The 12,281-nt window shown below is 43.3% G+C and overlaps 1 protein-coding gene across 1 annotated transcript; it reads left to right on the top strand.

Annotated features, from left to right (window-relative positions):
- Window positions 1-3,278: 3,278 nt before the first annotated feature.
- On the top strand, window positions 3,279-11,511 carry ttc22 (tetratricopeptide repeat domain 22). Its single transcript, XM_062998074.1, has 7 exons — window positions 3,279-3,827; window positions 3,936-3,991; window positions 5,279-5,394; window positions 5,566-5,684; window positions 6,453-6,614; window positions 7,610-7,762; window positions 10,613-11,511. Exons 1-7 carry the CDS (start codon window positions 3,279-3,281, stop codon window positions 11,135-11,137), a joined length of 1,680 nt encoding a protein of 559 aa, XP_062854144.1. The 3' UTR covers window positions 11,138-11,511.
- Window positions 11,512-12,281: the final 770 nt, after the last annotated feature.

Below are 12,281 nucleotides of genomic sequence, written 5' to 3'. Positions count from 1 at the left end.
TTTACCCCCTACACCACTCTCTAACATTTTATAAAACAATCCTTCATGCCAAATGGAATCAAAAGCTTTTTTTAAATCAATAAAACATGCAAATATTTTAGAGTTATTTTGAACTACATATTTTTCGATCAGGGTGTGTAGGGTGTAAATATGATCGGTAGTGCGGTAATTTGGTAGAAAACCAATCTGACTTTTACTCAGGACGTTGTGTTGGGTAAGGAAGTGTAATAATCGTGAGTTAATTATACTACAGAATAACTTCCCCAGGTTACTGCTCACACAGATGCCCCGGTAATTATTAGGGTCGAATTTATCTCCACTTTTGTAGATGGGTGTTATGAGACCTTGATTCCAGATTTCAGGGAAGGAACCGACACTCAGAACCAGGTTAAAGACTTTTAACATCGCCAGGTGAAATTTGGAGCTGCTGTGTTTGATCATTTCATTCAGGATCCCGTCAGGTCCTGATGATTTCTTTGTTTTTAGTTTTTTAATGTTGTCTTTAAGTTCCTGCTCAGTAATGAGAGAGTCTAGAGGATTCTGGTGGTTTTTAACAGCCCGTTCCAGTTCCTCTAACTTACTAATAATTTGAATTTGTTCAGGATTTGAATCTAATTCTACATTTTTAAAGAGTGATTGGAAATGGGTTGTCCAGATATCCCCATCCTGAATGGCCAATTCTTCCTGTTCTCTATGTTTTAATTTGTTCCAATTGTCCCAGAATTGATGTGTGTTGATTGATTGTTCAATAATTGTTAGTTGTTTTTGGGTGTACTGAGCTTTTTTGGTTCTGAGTGTACGTTTATATTGTTTGAGGGTTTCACAGTAAAGAAGTCGTGTGTTACTGTTGTTTGGGTCTCTGTGTTTTTGGTTTGATATTTTACGGAGTTCTGTTCTTAACATTTGACAGTCTTTGTCGAACCAGCTGTCATCTTTTGTAGGTTTAGGTTTAGGTTTTGATTTAGATTTAATTTTTAATTGAGCTTTATTTGCTGTATTTTTAAAGATCTGATTAATATTTTTAACTGCCTGATTTACTCCTTCTTTACTGTGAATGTACATACACACTCACTCACATACACACTCACTCACTCACTCACTCACTCACATACACACTCACTCACATACACACTCACTCACTCACTCACATACACACTCACTCACTCACTCACTCACTCACTCACTCACATACACACTCACTCACATACACACTCACTCACTCACTCACATACACACTCACATACACACTCACTCACTCACTCACACACACACACTCACTCACTCACTCACATACACACTCACTCACTCACTCACTCACTCACTCACTCACATACACACTCACTCACATACACACTCACTCACTCACTCACATACACACTCACATACACACTCACTCACTCACTCACACACACACACTCAACTCAAACTCAAACTCAAAAGAAGCTTTATTGGCATGACAAATAAGGACATTCGTATTGCCAAAGCAAGTTACAGAGAAATATAAACAATAAAAAGAAAAAACAAAAATATACAGAACAGTTACATGTGCAAAAAATATTATAAAATAGAATAAAATATTAATAAAAACAGTTCAAAAAAAATAACAATAAAAATTATAATATTTACATTAATGAGGTAGAAAAATGATCAGTTTGTGCGTGTGTGTGTGTGTGTGTGTGTGTGTATGTGTGTATGAGACATGGTCACCCACTGTCCCTCACCTGGTGACAGGTGTGTGTATAGACGCACACACACACACACACTCACTCACATACACAATCACTCACACACTCACTCACTCACTCACTCACACACACACACACACACACTCATACACACTCACATACACACTCACATACACACTCACACACTCACTCACTCACTCACATACACACACACACACACTCATACACACTCACATACTCACTCACTCACACTCACTCACTCATTTATATACTCACACTCATACTCACTCACTCACTCTCACACACTCACTCACTCTCACACACACACTCACATACATACTCAAAGGACCACGCTCCAGTGGGAATCAAACCCAGGACTTTCTTGCTGTAAGATGACCGTGCTACGCACCAAACCACCATGCTGTCGGGTTTAAAGTTTTCTAAAGATAAAAGATAAAGATAAAGATAAAATATATTTATATAAGATAAAAAGGTAATGATCTAAAATACGGAAATAAGGAACAGTGGGAGCCTAGTGGGTAGAGCTTTGCTCTATCAACTAAAAGGTTGAGAGTTCAAATCCAAGCTCTGCTATGCAGCCACTGTTGGCCCTTAAGCAAGGGGCCCTTAACCGTCTCTGCTCCATACAATGGCTGACCCTGTGCACTGACCCCAGCGTCCAAACAAGCTGGGATACACGAAGTAAGAATTTCATTGTACTCTACACATGTACATGTATATATGACAAATAAAGGCACTCTGCTCTGCTCACCATTGTACCATCTATTCACCATCATGTACTAACACTTGTCTTTAGTCCTGTCTTCTAATTACTTGTTTAGATTAGGGATAATTAGGAATATCTTTTGTAGTTATTTATTATAGGATTTTTTGTATTATTGTTGTATTTACAGTGTTTTGTTTTGTCTTGCACTTTTTGTACCGTGTTACACCGTGATTCTAGAGGAACGCTGTTTCGTTTCAATATGTACATGTATGTAGCTGAAATGACAATAAAACCTCTCTGACTCTGACTGACTCTCTGACTCTATTCTACTGCCATGTTAAAAAAAAGTATATTAGAATCAATACTGATTTTATACTCTGAATATTAAATAATTAAATATTAATATAAGTACCCACCAACCCTGGAGACAGTCTGTTCTCAATCAATACACAAGCATGTCAGCTTAACATACTTAAATATACAATATAAGCAGAAATCAGTGATTACTGATTATTATGTCGTTAACTGATGCTTTCCGATAAAGTTTCATAGCAGCTGCATTGCAGATTTTATCTTCCCTGCTGTTCCTGACTGAGGTTTTACTAATAATACACACATTATACATGAGGACGGGCTCTGTCAGGTTTATTCTGGATCATAGAAAATCAGACTCAGTGAAAAGTGTTTCATGGTAATAAAGAAACAAGACCGTACTCGATAAAGTGCATCATTCTTTCCTCCTCCCCACCCCGCCCAGTTCTCTACCTCGAACCCGTATTTCCAGTCCTGCTTACAACATTTCTTCTCCAGTCTTTGTCCTATTGTTAGTGTGTGTGAGTGTGTGTGTGAGTTATAAGAAGGAGATCATGGAGGAAAGCACAGAGGATGACATCGAGTCCCTTATCGACGCTATGCCCTTCATACCCGGACACTTTTCCCTGCCGCTGCACCTGAACGGCGAGCCGACCGGGCCGGGCTCCCTGCGCGGGCGGGACACCCAGCTGAAGCGCGAGAGCCTGCGGGCCGAACTGGAGGCAGAAGCAGGCAGGCAGCAGTACGCCGTGAGGAACATGCTGGGCCTGCTCGCTTATCACCTGGACGAGCTGGACCATGCCGAGGAGATCTTCAGGGGCGTCTGCCAGGAGGATTCGGGGAACCTCAACGCCTGGGCCAACCTGGGTCACGTGTATGAGAAGTTAGGGCAGGAGAAGGAGGAGGGCGAGTGTCTGGAGCGTGTGGCGGGTTTAATGGACACGGAGACGGGCGAGGGCAGGCTCAGGGGGGCGTGGTGCCTGGTGGAACAGGCGTTCGCCCAGCTTCATGATATAGAGATAGAAAAAGATGAAGACCTGCAGGAGAGGCTGACCACCGCGCTTACTCTGTACAGCCGGGCTCTCCAACACGGAGGAGATCTGGTGAGACTTTTAATGGAGTCAGAATCCTTTAAACCCAAATTTATAGCATGTTTATATATATATATATTATTTTTAATATAAAATTTAATATATTTGTGCTGTTTTTAGATCCCAAATGAAGAAAAGGGGAGCTGGTACTTCAAAATGGCAACAATACACATAAGGTACTAATTAATTCTCATCCGTGAAATAAATTAGCATATAAAGGATAGTCAATCACTGTATGTTGGGTCTGATGACAATAATTAAAGCCCTTTTTATAATATAAAGGTACCAGAGTAATAATCAGGTCCACTGACCTACCTAAGCATTGCTGCAGACCATGTTCACCCTTTCATGGAGACGCTGATGGCTGTGGCCTGGTGTTGACTTGACCTCCAGATTCCCCAGATCTCAATCCAGTCGAGCATCTGTGGGACGTGCTGGACAAACAAGTCCGATCCATGGAGGCCCCGCCTCACAGCTTACAAGAGTTAAAGGATCTGCTGCTGACATCTTGGTGCCAGATACCACAGCATACCTTCAGGGGTCTAGTGGAGTCCATGCCTCGATGGGTCAGGGCTGTTTTGGCAGCAAAAGGGGGACCAACACAATACAATATTAGGAACCACCTCCTTGTTTCTACACTCACTGTCCATTTTATCAGCTCCACTTACCATATAGAAGCACTTTGTAGTTCTACAATTACTGACTGTAGTCCATCTGTTTCTCTGTATGCTTTGTTACCCCCTTTCACCCTGTTCTTCAATGGTCAGGACCACCACAGAGCAGGTATTATTTAGGTGGTGGATCATTCTCAGCACTGCAGTGACACTGACATGGTGGTGGTGTGTTAGTGTGTGTTGTGCTGGTATGAGTGGATCAGACACAGCAGCGCTGCTGGAGTTTTTAAACACCGTGTCCACTCACTGTCCACTCTATTAGACACTCCTACCTAGTCGGTCCACCTTGTAGATGTAAAGTCAGAGACGATCGCTCATCTATTGCTGCTGTTTGAGTCGCTCATCTTCTAGACCTTCACCAGTGGTCACAGGACGCTGCCCACGGGGCGCTGTCGACTGGATGTTTTTGGTTGGTGGATGATTCTCAGTCCAGCAGGGACAGTGAGGTGTTTAAAAACTCCAGCAGCACTGCTGTGTCTGATCCACTCGTATCAGCACAACACACACTAACACACTGCAGTGCTGAGAATGATCCACCACCTAAATAATACCTGCTCTGTTGGGGGTCCTGTGGGGGTCCTGACCATTGAAAAACATGGACAGTGAGTGTAGAAACAAGGAGGTGGTTTTAATGTTATGGCTGATCTGTGTATGTGGAATGATTGTGTGCGGTAATTGTTCTTGCGCTACAGGTAGGATAGACGAGGATTACTTAAAATAACACACATATTTCTTTAATCCGCTTCAAGACATTAAACGCATGATTTCTAAATCGTCTCGTCTCTACAGATTATACGGTATGGTGAGCGATTCGAAAGATCTGGAGTACGCCGGGGTCACCCACTTTAACAAAGGCCTTTCACTGCTGACAGAGACTCTGAAATCAGACTCGACACGCCTTAAAGGTAACCATGCCGTCCTCCCGTCTGTCATGTCTGAGATCTGTTTGTTTTGTTTGATACGTCGTGTCTTTGTTACCCGGACTCGGACCGGTCGGGCCGGTTTTTACCGCGGTGTTCAGCTCTGCTTTAGTGACGTGCTTTTTCGGGACTGACTCCTCCTGTCCCCGTTCTCAGCGCTGGCCTGGTGTTACACTGGACTCATGCTGGAGAGGGTCGAGGACTTCCCCACCGTTCCCATGTCGGTCCACGACTGCGGCCTGTCCGGATCGGAGCCTCTGACCTGCTACGGGACGGTACGTGTTTATCAGCCATAACATTAAAACCACCTCCTTGTTTCTACACTCACTGTCCATGTTATCAGCTCCACTTACCATATAGAAGCACTTTGTAGTTCTACAATTACTGACTGTAGTCCATCTGTTTCACAGCACTGCAGTGACACTGACATGGTGGTGGTGTGTTAGTGTGTGTTGTGCTGGTATGAGTGGATCAGACACAGCAGCGCTGCTGGAGTTTTTAAACACCTCACTGTCACTGCTGGACTGAGAATCGTCCACCAACCAAAAACATCCAGTCGACAGCGCCCCGTGGGCAGCGTCCTGTGACCACTGATGAAGGTCTAGAAGATGACCGACTCAAACAGCAGCAATAGATGAGCGATCGTCTCTGACTTTACATCTACAAGGTGGACCGACTAGGTAGGAGTGTCTAATGGACGGTGAGTGGACACGGTGTTAAAAACTCCAGCAGGGCTGCTGTGTCTGATCCACTCATACCAGCACAACACACACTAACACACCACCACCATGTCAGTGTCACTGCAGTGCTGAGAATGATCCGCCACCTAAATAAGTGGTAAACAGAGTAAAAGGAGGTAACAAAGCATGTAGAGAAACAGATGGACTACAGTCAGTAATTGTAGAACTACAAAGTGCTTCTATATGGTAAGTGAAGCTGATAAAATGGACAGTGAGTGTAGAAACAAGGAGGTGGTTTTAAAACATGATAAATATAATAAATGATAAAATAAATGAAGATGATTTATTATCGTGTGTTTACAGGGTATCAAGCTGGCCACAGATGACGCGTTCACTCTGAACCAGCTGGCCAACGTGTTCTTTCGCTCGGGCAAGTATGAGATGGCGACGGGCATCTGTAACATGTCTCTGAACGTCCTGCCTGATGAAGAACTCAACTGGCAGGCCTACAGCACCCGGGCAAAGGTACGTCCCACTTTAAACATCAATCTATATGTCAGATAACCCGTCACCTTCTTCTACAGTGGATCATTCACCTCGTCGTCCTTCCTCTCCTCCTCCTCAGCACCTTCTCCTGATAGAACCCTCGTCCCCTCATACACATTCTGCACCACCATCACCCGAATTCCTCATACGATACCGCAGCTCCTCTCACTGAACCCTGTTATAACCCTTCTCTAGATCAACAAAAACAGGATGTGACTTCTTCTGGCCTTCCCTAAACTCTTTCATCAAGCAAACATCCCACCTGATCAGCCATAACATTAAAACCACATCCTTGTTTCTATACTGACTGTCCATTTTATCAGCTCCACTTACCATATAGAAGCACTTTGTAGTTCTACAATTACTGACTGTAGTCCATCTGTTTCTCTACATGCTGTTTGTCAATGGTCAGGACCCCCACAGAGCAGGTATTATTTAGGTGGTGGATGATTCTCAGCACTGCAGTGACACTGACATGGTGGTGGTGTGTTAGTGTGTGTTGTGCTGGTATGAGTGGATCAGACACAGCAGCGCTGCTGGAGTTTTTAAACACCGTGTCCACTCACTGTCCACCTTGTAGATGTAAAGTCAGAGACGATCGCTCATCTATTGCTGCTGTTTGAGTCGGTCATCTTCTAGACCTTCATCGGTGGTCACAGGACGCTGCCCACGGGGCGCTGTCGGCTGGATATTTTTGGTTAGTGGACGATTCTCAGTCCAGCAGGGACAGTGAGGTGTTTAAAATCTCTGATCCACTCATACCAGCACAACACACACTAACACACCACCACCATGTCAGTGTCACTGCAGTTGAAGAACAGCATGAAAGGGGTCTAACAAAGCATGTAAAGAAACAGATGGACTACAGTCAGTAATTGTAGAACTACAAAGTGCTTCTATATGGAATATGTAATATTAGGACGAATATGCATAAAAATAACTTTTTAATTTGCTCTTGTTCATCCTTTCTTCAGCTTAAGGTCACCGGCTATGTGAACGCTTTGGCGCAGGCTAAGCAGGGACTGCGTGGGATCCCTGACCGACAGGACCTGAAGGAAGCCCGCGCCGATCTCGAAAAAGTGCTGAGTGTTCAGCCCTGCCTCAGGACTCATCTGGAGATGGGACAGGTACGGCCACGGTCCAGCAAGCTTCTAATGTTCTTCATTCACTTAATTTCACTTTGATCTTTTTCACTTTTATCTTCAAAGGGGAACTTATGACATCATTTACTTATGTATTTATTAGGATTTGAAGGTGATGTTTTACATTTGGTTCCATTTATGACAGGACGGGTAGTTACAGGTTACCCATGATTCATCAGCTCAGGTTCAATAGCAAACACCTTAACGGCCGAGTTTGTATCTCCAGTTCACCTTGCTTATACGTCTTTGTACTGTGAGACACGGGGAGAACATGCAAACCACACAGGAAGGACCCGGATCGTCCCACCTGGGAATCGGACCCATGACCCACGAACCCATGAACATTTGACTGCCTCTGCCAACCCGCTGCAAGCTGAATCTTACAGGAGGAAAATGTTCCAAAAACATTCATTCATTCACTGTATGTTGTACCACAGCTTTATCCTGGTCAAGGTCACAGTGGTCACCAGTCCTAAGGTAAATTTTAATAGCTCTAATTATCCTGACTGCCTTGCCCGGTCCATTTCTTAAAAAAAAACGGACACTGATTCGTCTCAGCACAATACACGTTTCCACTGTGTGACGGTCCATCCTGGATGCCTCAGAGCCAAGAGAAGTGGACGCCGCTTCTGGACATGGTTAACATGAAGCTTCTTTTTTGCACAGTAAAGTGTTAAGTATGATTTGTGCAGTAACTCTGTATTGTAGAGCTTGATAAAGGTTTGATAAACTAATCCCTCACCCATGTGGTTCTATCAGCTAGTGTTGAGTGGAGGTTCTTGATGCGGCGCCGTCTGAGGGATGGAAGATCACGAGCGTTCAGATTAATCTTTACGCCCTGAAATTCCTTGAATGGTTTAATGATATTCTGCACTGTAGAGAGAGAACATGCAAATCCCTCCCAATCTTTCTTCGAGGTTCATAGTTTTTAAACATTTCAATCATTTCCTCACACATTTGTGGACAAACTGGATCCTCTGATCATCTTTACTCATCAGAGACTCTCAGCCTTTCCTGGATGCTGCTTTTGTACCTGTTTGGAATCACCTCATTACTCGCCCTAAATCGTCCCAACTTTTTTTGGAATGTGTTTCAGGCCTGAAATGCAGGAATGGATGTTTGTTAATAAATGAAATGAAGTTGAGCAGATAAAACATGAAATATCTCAGGTTCATCCTGTCAATGTAAGGAACACATGCAAAAAAGCATCGTCACCCATAAAACTAAGAACCAGTGACCCTTAAACTCAATTTCAGACTTTCACTTGCTGTTATTTTACATTGATTTATATATGAAGCAATATAATGTATTTTATACATTGGTTTATAACCACTTACAGAAAAAATTTCTGTGTAGGACTTTTATTCTGTAATACAGGTATAGTGCATCGTACACGACACTGTAACTATTACCCAGTTTCCCCGAAAATAAGACAGTGTCATATTAATTTTTGCTCCCAAAGATGCGCTAGGTCTTATTTTTCCATGAAGAAGAATTCACATTTATTGTTGAACAAAAAAAATGAACATTTATTATATACTGTATATACTGTAAATATACTGAGCCACTTGTACAGCAGGGACGGTATTGCAGCTTCCGGCCACCAGGGGGAGCTCACCACATTACACTCGTACAGCACAGCAGGGACAGCGTACGGTCCAAACAAAAACTTTGCTAGGTCTTACTTTCGGGGGAGGCCTTATATTTAGCAATTCAGCAAAACCTCTACTAGGTCTTATTTTCGGGGAAACACGGTACAACCTTTAAATGCATTTTAAAGTTTTCTTGCACTTTTTTGACACTCCCTTAGTTTGTTCACGCAGTAGTGGTGTGCGATACTGCAAAATTCGATCCGATACCAATTACCCCTTATCGCCGATACCGATAAACCCTTAATTATTGAATTAAATGTTTTAATTCACTGATGAAAGATATCCACTTTCTCTCACTGCTATATGTATTTTCTCTCGGTGTCGGTTAGTCACATGACGGCACGACAATAAAACACAGCGGAGAAGGGAGGAGCAAAGTGTGTGTGTTAGATGTAAAAGAGCGGTGTTTGCACACACACACACACACACACACACACACACACACACACACACACACGTCTACTTTTTCATAAAATAGTAGGACTGTACTGAATGTAGCGGAGAAAAAAACTGAAACTAGAGTATCGATCCCATCATGCTAGTATCGATCCGATACCAATACCAACGTTGGTATTGATACTATCGATATTTACTACAATAAACAGAGATCATTTTTAAATCTATTTGATTGTTGCTTGTTCCTTTCATACTGAAGAATAAGTCAGCTCAATTCTATTGATTTTTGGATGTCTATTGGCTGAAAAGGAGACGAAAGAACCTCGGACGTCAGACGAACATCCAGTATAAAACTAACATGACCACTGTGGTGAAGAGTGTCCAGTGCACGAATCCCTTCCCCATATTGTTTAATTTCTATTTGCAGATAGAGGAAGTTTATGCATGTCAAGTATACAAATACAAAAAGTCAGGACAACAGGGGATGTGGTGTCATATTCTCTTTCTTCTCAAAACTCGCACATCTAAATTCTTAGATCCCTTAAAATGCTCCTACTGAGGCGCCTTAATTCTGAGTGATGATCTGGGTTTGAATGTCCTGAGACTAACTGTGTTAGCTTAGTAAGCTAAAATTACAGTGACGTACGTAGAGTGTCTAAATAATCTGCCTTATGAGCTCCATGTCGTATTAGAATCCTCTCTACTGAGGCTGAGCTGATCAGGTAGGTAGAGGGGATCAGGGCGGGTCACTAGGTTTAACTTGTTCATCTCGTCTCTTTACCCTCAGGTCTTTTACTATATGGGAGTGGACGCCGTGCAGGAAAGTCTAATGGTGGACGAGAAGGCGGTAAACCAGGCTCTGGTCAGCCTGGCACAGGCCCTGCAGTGCCCGCTGGGCTCCAGTTTCCCCGAAGTCCAGATACTGCGTGGACGATGCCTGCTGCTCAAAGGAGAGGACCAGAACGCCATCGACTGCTTCAGACAGGCGCTGGAACTGGAGCGACCGGGCAGCCACGAGCGTGGGGCGCTGCACTTCCTGCTGGACGCTCTGCTCACCAGTTACGCCCAGAGCACCGGGGACGTCGGCGACCTCCTATCCCAGTTCGAGGAGTGCGTAAAGCTGGCCGAGAAGAGCCACGGCACCGAGACGATTAAAGCCGAGCTGAGGCTGCTGTGCCGGGCGAGGACAGATGAGGTGGCAGAGCTGTCGAGGGACCTGGTGAGGAAGGGGAAGCTGGGGATGGTGAGGAGGCTCCTGCAGAGCGTTCAGCCTAAAGGGAAACTACCCGTGTTCAGATCTCTGTCGGTGTGAACGTGACGACAACCGGAACCCTCCAAGAGTGACTTTTAATAATTAAACGTGTGGTTGGTAAATGGACGATCGGCTCGCCCTGGGGGTCCAGACCTTCCTTGCTGGGCCATGATGGGCCACAGACTCGTGCACTAAAATAAACAAATAATAAACCTAATCGATTACGTACATAAACGATACGTCCTTTTATTTGAATGAGATTATTACACTCCGTCTTAAAGCAACCGTTTCCTGAATTTCCAAATGAAACACACCCACTTCCCCTCTGAAATCAGCCAGCCACCATGAAGTTTAGGAACATCACTGCAGGCGTAACGTCGTTACCGTTTTAGTTTAAGAGAAAAGGAGATGTGAAGTGTTTTGGACTGATTATGCGTGACAGCGACACCCAGTGTTTAAAGTAACAACTTTTATTTAATTTCTAAAATAGCTCACGGGCCGTTTCAGAAAGGGTTACGGGGCCATAGTTTGGACACCCATGTGTTTGGACACCTCATAGCTGCTGCAATTATGACCTCTGCTGGCTGACTGATGGCGCTGCACAGAGAGGGGGATAGAGGAAGTTGTTGTGGACTCTCCGTGCGCGATATAGATCTCCATATGAACCAGTCTGTTGCAGCGGTCGGCTAGTGCATATGTGCCGGAAAGGGCTTTCTGAAGATTGGGAGTGGAGGATTGCAGCAGATTGCAGATTGGATATGACTAAATTGAAGGAAAATTGAGGGGGAAATGAATAAACAGAATTAAAGAAAAAGTATAAATGGTTACCGCTGCTGTAGAACAAATCTGTGTTAAAACAACAGTTTGTTATTAACAAATTATTATTAACAAAAGTATGTTATTAATAATAAACGCTCCTGTAACCTGAATGTAAAGCATTAATATAAAAATATACAGTAAATTCTGAAGAACTGGAATGTTTATGAGGAATCGTTCACTCTTTGAAGGCTGTTTACTGTTTCACCTTATTAAATATGATTAATAACGCCTTTATTAAGCTTAAAAGATTTGGATTTTAATATATTAAGTGGTCACTGCTTCCCTACGTTTGCTTTTTAATGTATTGTAAGGCATTTTTGGGTATGTAAGAGGTGCCTTATAAATTAAACCTAAAACAATATTTATTATTATTACTGTTTATTAT

This window comes from Trichomycterus rosablanca, chromosome 6 (assembly GCF_030014385.1).
Source record: "Trichomycterus rosablanca isolate fTriRos1 chromosome 6, fTriRos1.hap1, whole genome shotgun sequence".
In the NCBI taxonomy this organism is placed as follows: domain Eukaryota; kingdom Metazoa; phylum Chordata; class Actinopteri; order Siluriformes; family Trichomycteridae; genus Trichomycterus; species Trichomycterus rosablanca.
The sequence above is the reverse complement of the archived record's forward strand: the minus strand, read 5'-3'. Positions and strand labels throughout refer to the sequence as shown.

What these genes read in the sequence shown, in the direction of transcription:
- ttc22 (XM_062998074.1), top strand. Translation starts at nt 3,279, where the DNA reads ATGGAGGAAAGCACAGAGGATGACATCGAGTCCCTTATCGACGCTATG. An exon ending in TCCAACACGGAGGAGATCTG is followed by an intron (nt 3,828 to 3,935) that starts GTGAGACTTTTA and finishes TGCTGTTTTTAG; the next exon opens with ATCCCAAATGAAGAAAAGGG. An exon ending in ATGGCAACAATACACATAAG is followed by an intron (nt 3,992 to 5,278) that starts GTACTAATTAAT and finishes TCGTCTCTACAG; the next exon opens with ATTATACGGTATGGTGAGCG.